The 16,910-nt window shown below is 34.4% G+C and overlaps 1 protein-coding gene across 4 annotated transcripts in view; it reads right to left on the reverse strand.

Moving 5' to 3' along the window:
• Positions 1–16,910, reverse strand: part of EPHA7 (EPH receptor A7) — a 165,816-nt gene that overhangs the window by 21,310 nt on the left and 127,596 nt on the right. For 2 of the 4 annotated variants that reach the window (XM_081251359.1, XM_081251358.1), the window contains exons 6-8: positions 8,995–9,119; positions 5,816–5,984; positions 445–553 (exon numbers count right to left, since the gene is read on the reverse strand). In XM_081251359.1, the coding sequence (XP_081107485.1) occupies positions 445–553; positions 5,816–5,984; positions 8,995–9,119 (403 nt within the window). Of the gene's footprint in view, positions 1–444; positions 554–5,800; positions 5,985–8,994; positions 9,120–16,910 lie in introns of all 4 variants that reach the window. The other 2 variants (XM_081251357.1, XM_081251356.1) reach the window with 1 other exon arrangement.

Consider the following 16,910-nt stretch of genomic DNA (forward strand, 5'->3'; position numbering starts at 1 on the left):
CTTTGTGTGAGACATTGTGGAAGGGACATATTTCATAGATTTAGATTTATCAATGAGTGAATATTTGCTTATATATTTTTCTGAAACAACAACAACAACAACAGATTTTAAATGGTTTCCACAAACCATTAACTAAGAGTAAATCTTTCCCCAGGTGTCTTCTATATTTATTACAAAAATCTAACTCTGAAAATAGCTAATAAAAAGTCACCCAATAGCAATTAAAATACTCATTCCTCTTAAACTAAAGGCAATGATCAAGCTCACACTACATTCTGACCTTGGGAGAATGGAAATTTTTTGACCTTCAATGTTTCATATGAGACAACAAATGTCTTCATTTCCTATTTAACATTCTAAACTAAACAATAAGTAATAGGCTGACATAATTCTGAAAAGCCAACACATTTTATGTTAGAGATTAGAACAAATTTTGTCTTCTACCTTCTTCCAATGATGAATCCAAAGACCATGAAAACCAAAATGATGGTCCCGGCCACTGCAACCACGGCAATTATAATAACAGGGTTCTGTTCACTGGAGACTGCCGTAGCTATAAACAGAAAAAAAAAAAAAAAAAGCTCAAGAAAACACTCAATATCTTGCAAGCACTTGAGAGAGGTTAAACAAAATCTTATAAACAAGACAGCTATGCTATTAAATTCACCTTGAATTTAAATGCATTCTATTGTAACATAAATTTAAATAAACATTTATTTTTGCATTTTAAATAAGTGGTAAGGACAATACTTTCATCTATTTTATATTCTTCAGCTAGAAAAGATCCCTACAAAATGCCTTATTGAATGGCTATCTCCTGCTTAATTGTTGGAAACTTAGTTATAAATCAAGAGATAAAGATCTTTCATCTACAATTGCTATGAAATCCCTATTTTTCCCTCAGTGAGGTATTTGATCCCTCCGTGTCTGTTTTCCTGGTGTGTAAAAAAGGAACCCAAATACATACTCTCAGCATTTTTCAAAGCACCTTAAATGATATATCTCTCATATCATCAATATAGAATAAAATTCATCATGTAATCATAGTAAATCATTATGAATTTATAATCCACCTTAATTAAGGAAAACGAAGAGAATTACTGGTATTAATTTGACAAAGTAGGCAATATACACATTTGAGAGTTTAAGAGCTAGGCTATTTATGAAAGGGCTAACTTTCTGCAAGCACTGTAAAAAACATTTTTGCATTATCTAATTGTAGTCGCTTCCTGTACAATGCTAAGTGATTCTTCTACGCTCATTAAGGCAAGCCCAGCTGAACCTTTCTGAGAGTCTCTTTGGGAACAGTATATGTTTATATGTCCTTTAAAGTAGCCTCTGGGCTTCCCTGGTGGCGCAGTGGTTGAGAGTCCGCCTGCCAATGCAGGGGACATGGGTTCATGCCCCGGTCTGGGAGGATCCCACATGCCACGGAGCAGCTGGGCCCGTGAGCCATGGCCGCTGAGCCTGCGCGTCTGGAGCCTGTGCTCCACAATGGGAGAGGCCACAACAGTGAGAGGCCCGCGTACCGCAAAAAGAAAAAAAAAAAAAAAAAAGCAGCCTCTAATTCTGATTCTTCATCGAGTCACACGGCCTTTTTCCAAATTAGTGAAGTTTTACTTATCTGGCAATTCACAACTGTCACATTTTCCCCAGAGCATTATATTTTCAATACCAGTATAGACTTCATAAAATAATCAAAAGAATGCAACACAATGAAAATATATACTCCAATCGCTGATCCAGTTGCAAATTGATAATCATATAATATCAAACTAATATAGTTTGCTTATTTCTGAAAAAATCAACAGCTGTAATCTTTAAGGTAGGATGGAAAATACTACTCCTTCTTGGTGTGGCAAGGGACTCACTCTCCAGAGCAGTAAATTTTATGTAGGCAGAGTGTGTCTTGTCCCAACAGGAAGCATACATTTTTCTGATTGGCCTTTCTCTAGTTTATCTACTTCTCCCTCCTTTGACAACTCATCTCTTAATTTTGTATACCTATGCTAACTATAGGTAGCTCTTATGTTGAAAAACAGTAAATATAGCTCTGGTGTATTGGTTTCTGAAAAGAGGTATTATACACACTCCGTAATTCAGCACCTGCTGATTTGCTCCCTGAGGGAATGAAACAAGGGAAAAAGAAAAAGAAGAAAAAGAAAGCAACTTTACAGCTTTAATTTCTGAATTACAGCCTATTATGATTAAACAGAGAAAAGATGCCTTCAAGTATTTTTCTTGGTTTGGTTGTTTATTGTTTTTATCTGTCTTTTAATATATATTAAGAGAGGAAAAAGAATGGAGTAGTTTTGTTCATGAGAAAGGAAAAAATTAAACACATTATGTGTAGAAATTGTTTTCATTCAATCTGTCCCGTGGGTCTAATTTTTTGCTTGTCTTAGGCTCTGTTCTGCTCATACCGTCAGAAACAGAACTCCAATGAGAAAACTGAACTCAGGTGAATGATGAATTAGAGGTTGTGACTATTTACTTACATGTTTTTATATATATTCAGGGTCACACTTTAATCTTAACATAGTCAAAATTTATGGTTCATATTTTCATCTAATTCATGGATAATACATTTTAAAAGTAATTTATATGTGTCATAATCACTACACTATGATTTAAAAATTGTGAAAACAGTAGCATTGGCTTTGTGCAGAAGCAGATTTTTGGATGTATGTGCGATGGAATAATCTGAGTTCTCTTTCCAAACAGTGCTCAGGTAGCTTCTCTTTGGTGGCATCTTCCTTCTTGCCCTCTTTCCTAGCACAGAGGATCACTGTTTACTGACACTCTGATAGCACTGGGCCATGCACTCTACCAGTGCTCAATTGTATGGTCAGAACTTGTGTACAAGTTTCTCTCTTTCAGAACTGGGAGCATCAATTGTGTCATGTGTTTCTGTACATCCCTAATTCTTAGCACAGTAACGTGTGCTAAATCAGTAGTTCTTAAAAGGTGTCTGGGAAACCCTAAGCGTTCCTCAGGAACATTCCAGGGAATCTGCAAGGTCAACACTATTTTCATTTAATGTTATTTGCCTTTTTCACTCTCACATGCTTACAGGTGCACAATTGAGTTTCCCAAGAACTTACATGACACAGGATAATATCACTCTGATGGCTAACGAAATGTGTGTTGTGTATACTTGTGTTTAAAAAATTTCTCAGTTTTAATTTCTAAAATGGTGAACATAAATAAATATAACCCAAATAGTCAAAATCTATTTGGGGATCTTCAATAGTTTTTAATAGCTTGCAAGGGTTCCTGTGACCAAAAGGCTTGAGAATGGCTGTCCTAAATAAGAAAAGCTGACATTCAAGACTGTCTGTGTTCTAGGCACTGTACTTGGCACTTTGTGTACATTACTTTATTTAACCCTCATACTACTCTGAGAGTTGGGTACTGCTATCCTAGCAACTTTTTTTTTTTTTTGCGGTATGTGGGCCTCTCACTGTTGCGGCCTCTTCCACTGTGGAGCACAGGCTCCAGACGTGCAGGCTCAGTGGCCATGGCTCACGGGCCCAGCCGCTCCACGGCATGTGGGATCTTCCTGGACTGGGGCACGAACCCGTGTCCCCTGCATCAGCTGGCGGGCTCTCAACCACTGAGCCACCAGGGAAGCCCTATCCTAGCAACCTTTGCACAGAGAAGTAGCTCATCCAAAGTCACACAAATGGACATGGCAGAGCTGAAATGTGAAACCAGGAATATATCTATTAGCTCTAACTGATCCTGATAATCTGTTCTTTTCATGACTGTGAGGTATTCATTTCTTGCTTACTTACTGACTGCCTTCTATGCCTCAAGCACTATATTAGGCACTGGCAAGACTAAAGTAAGAAAAGGAGATATGGATTGTTCTCTCATCAACTTTACCTTCCAGTGGAGAGAATATTCTGATCATAAAAAAATCACCAAATCCTTTCTAATGCAAAATTCATTTTTAACATTAATTTCATGTGCTCATTCATATTCTACTACTTCATCTCAATTTCTCTGAGGGTTAGTTACTTCATTTTTAAATAATGAAAATAATATCTATGAACCTCAGCACTAATAAATAATAGTTTGACCCAATATTCTTAATTTATGAAGTCAGGAAAATGTACAAACTCATTTTTGAAAGTTTTCAAGCCTACACTTTTAACTGATAAATAAAGTTTGGGTAAGTATAGCTGATTGATGGTTCTTTAAGTTTGAACTATTTATTAGAATATGGAAAAAACAGAGTTTGTTTTATTATATTAAAAATTACAAAGTAAAATATCAAGAGATCAGTCTAAATGAAAAACTACTGCAACACATTTAACAGAAGACCACTCAAATGTTTAAATGTTGAAATATTAGTGTAAAACACTGTAATTTTTCGGGGCCATTGAACTTAGATATTCTCAGTTTTAATCTTACACACTCCATTTAAAAAAGATGACAAAGAATAATGGCAATGTTTATCACATCATATTATGTGAAATCTTTTTCAATTGATGACTTTTGTGTCTATAATTCTATATAGACGATTTATACTTCAAATTTATTTCAACATATGTTTTATTATTTGAGGCTCTGAGAGTTACTGCTTAATTTAAAAATATAACAAAATATTTTGAAAAAAGACTACTGTTAGCAGACTTAATAAGCATTAGCTAATGCAAAAGAATTTACCAATTTATTCTACCTTTTAAAAGAGCTAGAAAAATATTCTCCCGAAGTCAAAATAACTCTTTGATCAAAATTGTATTGATTTAATTTATTTAAAAATTTTTCTATTAAAAATTGAGAAAAGAAAATCATATAATATTTTTTAGCTACTATTTGTGTAGAATTCCACAGGAACACTAGATTGGTAAGGAGAGGAGGAGGTAACAGCTTGGTGAACCTTGAGCCTGAGTAATATCGAGAGAAATCAAGAACTTCCAAAACACAGAAACACACCCTGAGGCTTCAACCTAGCTGAATAACAACCAGCAGAGGTACTCAAGCTGTTCTAAACTTGCACTCTGACAATAGACTGGGACGTGCATCCTAAGATACATCTGCTTATTTGTGATACACTATAGACACATGTATTTTTGTTATGTTCCTATGCTGCCTTATAAAACACAAAGTGATAAAGGGGATTCGAGATATTGCTAATGTTCTATTTTTAAGGTGAGTGGTAGATACAGAGATATTCAATTAATTATTCTTCTTAATATTTCACATATACTTTAAATATGTCATTTAGTATGTTGGAAATATTTCATAAAAAGATGACAAAAATAAAAAGAATGACAAGGTCTAAGATCTTCTTCTTGAATGGCAAGTTTTGAAATCATTGCTAAAAGGTAAGTAGCTTGAATTAACCATGATTATTATAAACCACCTTTCTCTGGCCCACCCTGGTGTATATCCTGACTTCATTTGGGAGTTTTCCTGGCTTCATTTGGCTTCATTTTAGGGGCAGCTTTGACAACTAGAGTAAGATTATTTTGGGGTGTACCAAAACAGTCTGTATCAATACACATTTGAACAAGTCCTGCTTCTGTTTCTGACTTCATCTTTTCAAAATAAAACCAGTTTGTATTAAAGAAACGAATTTAAGTCACAAGGGTATAACATCACAAAACAAAACTGGAAATTTTAAATTATTATTCTGAATAACCTTTACAAAGAATATATATATACATATGCATAGACATTCACCTTTAAAAGTAAAAATCATCTTGAACTAAATCATCGCCCCCAGTACTGAAAAGAAAATATGCCAGAGTTATAGAGAGTAAGAATCCAAACCAAAGATGGTAATTACCTTCAAACATTTTACCTGTAGCTTCCTCTAGTGTAGCAACGTCAAGTCTGGGACTGTAATTTCCATAACCAGCAGCAGTAAAAGCCCGAATCTGGAAAACATACACTGTTCCTGGCTTCAGGTTGTTAATGGAAGCCGAAGTGGACTTGGTTTTTAATGTCGAGTAGGTCCGCTCCCTTTGATCCTAGAAACAATACAGGGAATATTTAATTGTGATTGCAACCAGGCAATTTGACAGCCAATTCTTGCAATTTATTTCAATTTGCTGCATTGTTTTTATAAAGGCTACATTGTACCCTGTGGAATATTGGAACACTGAGTTGTTTCTCAGATAATATAAAATGTAAATTGAGCACATGCCTTTGTTCTATAAATTTCAAAGAGAAATAATTTTTTTAAAACATTTATGATGTTTTGAGCCTTTGCTTTGTTGGTAGAGGGCACAGTGGCAAGAACTATTTAGCCATAAATATAATCAAAGGTCCTTTTGACCAAAACATAAGTACACTTGTAAAATCTACAGTTTAGCAGAGGTTTTCACTTCGTAATGTGGTTCTCTTAATACTGTTCCTGAATGTTATTCAACAAGCAAAAAGCCACAGGCTAAAAATAAAGAAATCTATAAAATCAAGAAACTTAGCTAATACCACCAAGATAGTGACATATCAATTGTTTTCATTAAAAATTGCATTTCTCAGGGGACTTCCCTGGCGGTCCGGTGGTTAAGACTCTGTGCTTCCATTGCAGGGGGCACGGGTTCGATCCCTGGTCGTGCATGCCACACGGTGCGGCTAAAAAAAAATGTATTTTTCACAGAATAAAACCAGTTTTACGGGCTTCCCTGGTGGCGCAGTGGTTGAGAGTCCGCCTGCCGATGCAGGGGACACGGGTTTGTGCCCCGATCCGGGAAGATCCCACGTGCCGCGGAGCGGCTGGGCCCCTTGAGCCATGGCCGCTGAGCCTGCGCGTCCGGAGCCTGTGCTCCGCAACGGGAGAGGCCACAACGGTGAGAGGCCCGTGTACCGCAAAAACAAAACAAAACAAAAAAACATTTCACAAAATAGCATTTGAAGTTAAAACTAGTAATATAAAATTTAATGTCAAATATAAAACTTAAATTATCATATAATTTATGATTTGGCAATATTTTAAACATCTCAGTTCAATTTCCCCATTTTTCAGATATGAAAACTGAGGCTTGTAGAGTTTAAAAGTGTGTTCATCATATTACATATGATAAGCTTAAGAATGGAATAATTAAAAAATCAAGAATATAAAACACTCCATCAAAACAATAGTTAAATTAATAAAAATGTAAAGTTTAGTTGATATGATTCTAATGTGTTGTTTATGAAAAAAGTTATAAAAACTACTCATCAAAATATACAATTCTAGATGGGTTCTTACTTGTTCAATAATAAATACCTGCGCTCAACTGTGTCTAGAAATAAAACTATTCAGTGAAATCTGAAAATGTTGGTTTGGTTGTTTGATTTACCTTCACGATGATATTTGCAAAAGCGTAAATAAATGTATACTTAAACTGGATTTAGTGAAGCTGACTTGTAATTGTCTTCATTATAATCACTTATAAAACTGAGAGTTGATATTATAAATATATATTTATCTCAAATAAAAGAACTAGGCATAACTGATATTAGAAGACATAATGATATAAACATTAGACCACAGGCTTACATACATTATAAAGCAATAGTATTATTTGTAAGATTATTTTGTAATTTGTAAAATTCAGTGAATGTAGATACACTGTTTCTGTCATGTAAAATCGAAAAGTAACTATTTGAACAAATTTATTCCAGAGAAAGGATTTGCAAAATATTGTGTTGCATTGTAAGAAACTTTACTCTCACTTACCACCTAACTTATATTTTTTAAATGTATTTCATTGCTTTTGAAACCTGATGAAATTTCAGAAGGGACTTATAACTGTCAGAGTTCACTGGAAAACAGACATAACAAACCCAACAGTAAAAACAAGGATCCCCTTAGAAATACATTTGCTGAGACAAGAAATATATTCTCTGGTACACAAATGAGGTATTTAAAATGTAACTTTGGCTAAGGAAATAATAAGTAAATAATAAGTAAAAATATTGTAAACTCAATCTGAACGTTGAAACTAATCTTAAACTATCTGTTTTTCCATCAAAGTGAAAAAAAAAGTGTCTATTGCCAAGGCACTGTATGCATTTAAATGATTCAATCAAGTCAATTCAGTCCCCAAATATTTCCAAAGCTTTATGTTTCCATTTTGAAATTCTGTCTAAATGGTTAAAATGGTTATGTATATTAGAGTACTTCAGCTAATTAAGTCAACAATAGTAACACTTATTATTATTATTACGATTAGTAATAATAATAGTTTCCATGTTTCAAACCTTGAATCAGGTCTTTCTGAGAGGTAGAGCCTAGAAAATAATTTGTGAACAGGGTTGTGTCTGTCTTTCTGTCTATCTTTCTCTAGATGGGTCAGAAATAAATGCACTCATACACTGAGATATGTCATTATTTACTAAAATTTAGCCCTTATAGGGGATTAAAGGGGCAGTACTTGAGTTTTAGCCATGCTATTTTTTTCATGGAGAGAAGGGTATAAAGAAGTAATAGACATAATTAGTATAACATATATGAAATAAATTTCAGGAGGAATTTAAAGGGGTGAAATATTATCACCTGACTCTGAAGTTTGGAGAACACTACACATTTATTACAGAAAATATTCTTATTTTTTTCAAATCAAAATTACTTGAGGTCACGTCATTATCACCGAAACCACATACATAAAATAAATCATCAAGGGCTCAAACAGACACCCTAAAAGAAACATTTTCAAAAACACAGAGGGGAAAAAAATACCACATTGGGTTCTGTGGTTTCTGTGGTACTAAACATCCTACATCTAATCATTAGGACATCAAAACTTGAATACCTAAACATACTAGTGGAATATTTTCATCTGTGTAACACAAAAACTTAATACACAGAAACTATCATTATAATAATGAACCGGAGATTCAGGGAGAGGGTTATTAAAAGTGCCTAAAATTAACTATTTTGAAGTACCTCCAAATAGCTGTTATAATGACCAGCTTTAGTCGACAGTTCAGTAGGATGACACAAGACACACCGAGCATCGTACATGGTTGTACATAAGTGTTCTTAGCACTTACTTTCTCGTAATACTTGATTTCATATTCGGTGATGACTCCATTGGGATGCTCCGGTTCCTGCCAGGAAAGCTCCACACTCCGCTGCAGCACTCTCTCCTTCATTACTCCGCTCACTTGCGAGGGAGCTGTTTGGACAAGATGTGTCAATAAACAATGAGAAAATTCACTGGATGCCTCAAATCAAATGTCACAACTGATCAGTCCCATGCTGTGCCAGTTTCATTAAGGTAAAAGAAAGCACCTTTTCATAGCTCACAATTCAGAAGCTAATGAATATTCAAACAGGACCTTATTACTGTTCATAAACCTTAATAGAAATTTAAATTAAAGTGCAAACAGCAGAAGATAGCATTGTTCAAGTTAGTGAAAAATGGAAATGATGGGGCTGAGAATGACAATTAAGCAAAGGAATGCTAATTAAGGCTACAAAATATGATTTCTAAGTCCAAATATTTATTTCACATACAACAGCAATACACTTTTTACAAGAAGCAAATAACTTAATACTGTGCCAGATAAAGTATATTAAATGGCTACTTTCATTTTCAATTAAAGGAATCAAACTTTTAAAGAAAGTTTTTACATTTCACGTGTGTGTCTGTGCATGTGTGTGCGTGTGGGTGTTTTACATTTCATTAGGTTAAGGTGCAAGAAAATGCTAAGGCTTCTGTTACTTAAACATGTGCGTGATCACACATACACACACAGACTCTTCCACATGTAATTTATCCCTACGTAACCTAGGCTTCAAGCTTTGATAGAAGCAATTCAAGCTACAGTTTTGCTTTCTCTATATATACAGATAATAACATGCTAGAGTTCTTTCATCCTAATTAGTGGCATATACTCTTTTTGGTAGCTAAGACTGTGGAATGTAGCAAACTAATTTGCTCTGTCTAATTTGTTCAGTGACGATTAACTAGTTATCTTCTCTGTCTAAATGAGTAGCTGCATTGGCTTGGCTGAATTTCAGTGGGGTCATTATGTTTCATGTATCATGCTCTAGCTCATTCTGTAAAATGTTTTCAGGCTGTTAATTTAATTTTCAAATGTCCAAAATTGTTAATAATCCTGCTGACAGAAAAGCAATTATATGGGTCTAAAGCTGTTTAAGCAAGCTTCCGATGTTTATCCCTTTGGCTTTATTTTGTTTCTTCTACTTCTTAATATTTTCTTATATCAATGTCTAGAAAAAACTTTTGTCACTGTTGTTTGGCTTGACGATTTTGAGGGAAGGACCTGGAAGATGCATGACTCCCATTTCCTCTCAGATTACTAACAAAAGCATAACGAGGGCGGATTAAGTGGAACAACTTTCCCTTTAGGGGCATGCAGCTGAAGTACTCAACAGACTGTGTTTACAGACTAAATGCGTTTCTGATATGTTTCCAATGAAGCCAATTTCTAATAAGGAATCTTATTTTTGCCACGACTTTTAAAACCTGGGTACATGCAGTGAAGAAGAACTTGTTTCTAAAGTAATTTATCTCTCCACCCATAACATTTTTAGCATCTCAGCCAACTGTGTGATTTAAGAAGCTGCATCCCCAAGCCATAGCCCTGGGAGACACATTCCCCAGCTAATGGTGAGATGAGAGTCTACTTAACCAGTAATCTCTAATAGTCTAATTTACTTAACGCCATTCATAAAATCTGTATTTTAATTTTAATTAGTAAAAAACAGAATGCAGCACAGGTGAGAATACTGCAATAGTCAATACATAAATTACTCAGTAAGGCTGCTGGGTCTCCAATCAGGGTTTACGGCATGAGGTGTGCCATTTGGAAACAGGTTAAATGGAAATAGGTGGGAGCACTAGTAGGTGCCAATCTCTAGGTCTTCTTTAAACAAAACACATAGCTTAATGTGATTTTCAGTGTAAGTCAAACTATAAAACACTTTGCTTAGTTCCTATCCCTAAACAGCAAGATGAGAGAGATGAGACACTGAATCCTCCAAAATATGGCAGAGACTTGGGGTATAAATGTACCTCATTTAGTTCTAATATGTTGCAGCAAGATCTAAGTATAAGATGAGACATGATTTCTGCAAGTTACACATTAACATTAAACTCATTATCTCATCCTGGAAAAAGAACTTTTACCAATAAAATGATGGTAATTGGGAAATGGGGGGAAAGATACCAAAAAACACATCTGAAATGTACAGTATTTTGAAGCCCATAACACAGCACTAGCAATGCAGTACTCTATGATGTATTTTCCCTCTTTTGTACAAAGAGCCATATCTGTCAGTGACTATACTCCTGATTTCCTGTGTATTTCTTATTTTTAAAAATTTATCCCTTGCTAATACTGTATCAAGCCACACGTTTAAAAGAGTCAGAAACAGAAGTACTAGCACATGGCCCTTGAGAATAGATAAACTGCATGATAGGAAAAATCTTTCCCTACCTATGTCCTTCAAATACAGCACTTTGGTACATAAAAATTGATAATATTTTCCCTTGAGTTTCAATATCTCAGGCATAGAGAATATACAACTCATAAGATATACAGTTTATAAACAAAAATATCTCTAAGCTAATCAGATTCTAACAGTCGTGATTTGCAGATAGTTATACATAAAAGTAAAATTGAAAGAAATATTAAAAAACATTGATTTCTATGGTTAATGTATTTGATCTGCTAAATTAATCCCACTGTAACAATTTCACTAAGAATATGCTCTTACACCAAAATATTCAATTAACTACAATCTGAAGTTCATTTTGAAAAGAATATGAATACAACTAGTTGAATCACATACATATTTAACAACCCATAAGGTATTATGACATTTATAACTTTCATAATTATCAAAGTTAAATAAAATCTTTTGTAATTAGAATTAATGTGAAGCTAATAAATAGTAACCGACAATAGTAAATTCCCTGCATTGGAAAATGTAAGAAAACAAATTCAGAGAGGCAAGCTTTTAAACGTGAATTTGTAGTAGGGTTTCTAAAAAATGATTAACATTAATTTCTCACCTAAGTTTCTAGAAATATTCAGATATAAAAATTAATTTCAACTGAAGAAACAGATGGAACGTTTTGCCCTTAAATATTTTCAAGAATTATTGGGGACATATCTGGAATCTATACAAATGACAGTGAAAGACGATCTTAGGAAATACAGAAATGGTTTCTGTGGTTTAAAGTGGTAAATCTCAACAGTATAAAAACAAAGTTGATGCAACAGAAAAGCAAAAGTCAAATAACAGGCTAAAATGTAAATTTGTGGGCTAGGATCGTTTAGTATGAGGCTTTGAACTAAAAAATAATCAGTAAGAATGGTGGGTTTATGTACAGACCTGAACCAGTCAACATTTTCGAGATTTTGAGCTTCAAGCACTCATGCATGATTTTTGATCTTAATCAATTTTTAATTGAAATCCAAGTACAAAAATTATATTTAAGTTACAAGATGAAATGTACTCATAAGGGCTCCATTCCCCCTCACCCTATGCCCCCCAAAATGTTAAGCTTACCTATATGTATGGAGACATTTCCTAGCACAAAGTGAGGAAAAAGACAATTTTAAAACATAGTATAGTAAGCGAATGGCCCTCCAAACTCCATACTCTAATCTCTGGAATGTATGAATGTGCAACATAACAAGGCAAAAGGGACACTGCAGATGTAATTAAGGTGATAGACCTTACAATAAAAATATTATCTTGGACTTTTTCAAGCGGGCCCAATCTAATCACATCAGTCCTTACGAGCAGAGAGATTTCTCCAGCCAGGGCTAGACAGATGCTGCGAGAGGTGAAGCCAGAGAGATCTGAAGCATGAGAAGGAATCAACCTGCCACTGCTGGAGGAGTCATGTGGGGAACATAAGGTATGGGAGCAGCCTTTAAGGATCAAAGACATGCCCTAGGTGACAGAGGCAGAGAAATGGAGACCTCAATGCTACCAGCACAAAGGCCTGGAATTCTGACATCAATGAGTTTGGAAGTGGATCTTCCCCAGAGGCTCCAGATAAGAGCCCAGCCCATCTGACAACTTGACTTCAGCCCAAGACGCTGGCAATTGAGGCTCCAGCTGAGCCCCACCTGCCCAGACCTCTGACCCACAGAACTGGGAGATAAGAAATGAGTGTTTTTTGAAGTTTTTGTGGTAACTATTTATGGTAGCAATAGAAAACTAATACATACAGTAAAGAAAGAATAGACTTACTGGAATTTTAACAAAGTCTATGAAAAAAGGTTAGTGATAGGATAGTTTAATAATGTGATATATTGAAATTTATGTTGAAATAACATGGAATCAAGGAATTTTAATCTTGATTAAGACTCAAAACACAATGCCTTATAGAAAAGAACTCTCCATCATACATTTGGAAGAATTTTTTTTTGTGTGTGGTAATACTTCAATGGAGCTCATGAACTTGATTTTGGATTTTAAAAGTAATTTATTTATACTAGTCATTATTTTCACTACACAAATTCTCCCACTAAATTTCAGCAAAGAATGGTGAGTGGAAAAATAATATTTGTATTTCTAAATAATACAATCAAGAAAGATAGGTCAACAAGTATGAAATGACCTTTTACCACACACCTCAAATTGTTACATCTATTGACACTTGTTAGATTTCCATTAGGTAAATACAAAAAGTGAAAATGAAGAAATCTTTGGATCACAATCAAATGCAAATCTGACAATTATAGAATAACAGACTTTTACTGAACACTTTTCTTGCTTTATAGTATGGAGTTCATTTTTGTCATCCTTTGAAATAACAAATGTGTGTATTATTAGGAGTTTAGGATTTTATAATACACAACTTTTAGCCTTCTTACTCTTCCCCATAGGTGTTTCATTTTTGCACTACAGGACAAACGTATAAAAACACATGTAAATTTATTCCAATAACAAAAGAGTAGACCAAAAGTATACATGATCCAGTGGAGTATCATGTAACTTATCAATTCAATTTTTAGGGTATTTAGGAATATGTAAAAAGTTCTAACGTGATTTCACTAAACTTCAATTTCCTGGCTGTGAACAAAATAGGGTCAGTAATAATATCATGAGCAATAAATATAAAATTTTATCTAAAAATTAAAGCACAGAAATTAAGGGCAATTGAGTCTGCAGGAATTATGAGCAATCCATTTGCAATACGTATCTGTCAAATTGTTTTTGGTTGGAGAGAAACATGATTTGTGGCTAAGACAAACATAAATCTCATTCTATAATAAGCAGTTGAAAAAATCAGTGGGAAATGAATTGATCTTTCTCAAAATTAAATTATGCTTTTTGCATTGCCAGCTATCACCTACCAATTAGAATGATGATGTTTTATTCAAAAATGTAAAATACACAATATAATACATAAGGCATATCACAGAATGGATTTCTAAATATATTTAAGAACAATTACTGAGAAGACAACTTGAATAAGAGCTAAAAAAATAAGATCTGAAAGTTCTGTAACAAAAAATGAATGATATTGAACTGACAAAGCAGGAAAAAGAACGCATCGTGATTGGGGTGCCAGTCAAGTATATACTGTGAGTAAAGTCAATATCGTTTCAGTAGGGTAATAACACTCCTCACAGAACAACAAATGTCACTACTCTGCTACTTGATCAACTAAGGATAGCGCTGTTCTTTAAAGCAACAGTCACAACATCTTTGCAAAAATGATCTGCTAATACAGCTTTCTGAAAATAAAGTTTCCTCTGTCATCATCAGATGATTAGTAACCAATTGTTTGGATGTTTAATTAATTACAAGAGGATTTCGCACTTCCTGGAAAGTCTATGTAAAGTGCTTTAAAGAGCAAAGAGCTGACGGTTGTGGAGAAAGCCACTGTGGCAATTGGTTCTAAAAAGATATCTGGACTCCTGCTCATTTCTGCTTAAGTACTGACTAAAATGTGAATTGATGAGGCCGTTAATTTGTAACTCCAGGTGCATTTGCATTTTCATAGAATTACAATGTAATTGTAACTATCGATGTAAATAAAATAGAATATTGTAAAAACAGTAGGTATAAATTAGGCAGCTGCCCAGAACTAGCTGTACTATTCACACCAGTCTTACCCACAGAGGAATAACTAACTGACAGTCCAGCAGGGTTAAGGAGCCCTTGATATTGAGTCATACATGTCACCTATCTTTTCAATTAACAGTTATTACTTTTTACTAGCTCAGTTCTACTCAACAAATGTTTGTTTGGCATTTACTCGATGCAGGGCATGGTGGCATTTCTATAGAAACTTACAGTTTGCTATAAGTAAATAAGTAAGTAAGTAAATAAATAAATACCTCCTTTCTTCCCTACTGCAACCGTGCAGGTAGGTAGTGTCGTTCTATTTACTGGTGGAAAAGCTAAGGGTTACAGAAATTAAGTAGCATCTACTCAGAAAGGGGCAGATTTTGGATTCAATCACGTTTTTCAAATTCTAATCCCTATTTTTTCAACTAAGCTGCAATAATTCTGGGTGCTGGCACTTCTTGAGAGCAGGCACTAGAAGCAGGAAAGCTAAGTCACACACTTAGCATTTGTTGAGAATCCATGATGGGCCATAATGATGAAAAGACTCTTAGGGATCTACTCAATAGGTAGGAGTCCTAGAACCTGCAGATAACAGAAGAGGTCAATCTGAGCAGAGATTTTTAAAATTACTTTTTTTAAAATGGCAAATGCATACTATATGCAACAAAATTCAAACAGTACAAAAGAGAATATAGTGAAAAGGGAGACTTCCTCTGAACCTGGTTCCCATGTTACAAAGTTACCCTTCCCTAAAGCAACTACTTTTAGTAGTTTCTTTGGTATCCTCACAGAAAGAGTCTAGATATATATGAAAGTATGCATATTTTAAAAACAGGGATGATATTATTCTAATAGTTCAAAACCGTGATGTTTTTCATTTGTCTTGTATTTTATAACTTGTATCATTCAACATATACATATCTGTATCACTCTTTAATCAGCTGTGTTGTATTCCATTCTGTGGAAGTACTACTGATATATTTGACCAGATGCTTATAAATAACTATAGTCCTCTCCTATTATCTTAAATAATAACAGAGCCAGGTTCAAGATTGGATCCATGATTTTCTCTCTAGTGGCCTCCACAAAAAAGTTACAACTCACTGAATCATTCTTCCTCTGCTTCGGCTAATACAGAATTATTTTATTATTTTTTCCCCCAAATCCTATTTCTCTTGCTGATAGTATTATACAATGTAATGTTTAATTATTTCATAGTTGTTTATCTCCTCAGCTATTCTGATGTTCCTTGAAGGCAGGACGTTTGGAGAAACAGTAGACCCAAGGACTGAAGAGCATGGGCTCATGAGCTAGTCTACTGGGTGTGCACCTAGGTTCCAGTGTTTATTTGCAAATTGTGCAATCTTGAACAAGGAAACAAACTTCTTGAGCATCAGTTTTCTCAGCTTTAAAATAGCTTTAATCAGAGTGCATACTTCATAAATAGAATTGTTCTGGAAATCAGTATATAAATACATGTTAAATACTTAAAACCACTTTTGTGACATGGTAAGAAATACATATATATATATGTATATTTATTATTATCCTATATTTTGTTTGTCTGTATTAGACTTACTGATGCCTGGGACTCATTCCAGAATACTCTGATCCTGAGATCAGATTCAGGCATCATTATTTTTCAAATGGTCCTTAGATGAAGCTGCTGTACAGCTAGCCTGAGATCAATTCCTCTGAAGCTTTGGCAGGAACATAAATTGTCATTTCAATGTGGAATTCCAGGGCTGTCTATAATAAATGCTGGCAAATGTTAGGCTTTTAAATATTGACAGATTTTATTCAATTTCAATCATTTAGAAATGACCAATTTCCATAATTTATACTCTCTATTTTATATACACCAGCTAAACAGAAAGACATTAAGGTTAAGTCATTTAGA

The sequence above is a fragment of the Mesoplodon bidens genome (assembly GCF_964165515.1).
Source record: "Mesoplodon bidens genome assembly, chromosome: 12".
Lineage (NCBI taxonomy): Eukaryota > Metazoa > Chordata > Mammalia > Artiodactyla > Ziphiidae > Mesoplodon > Mesoplodon bidens.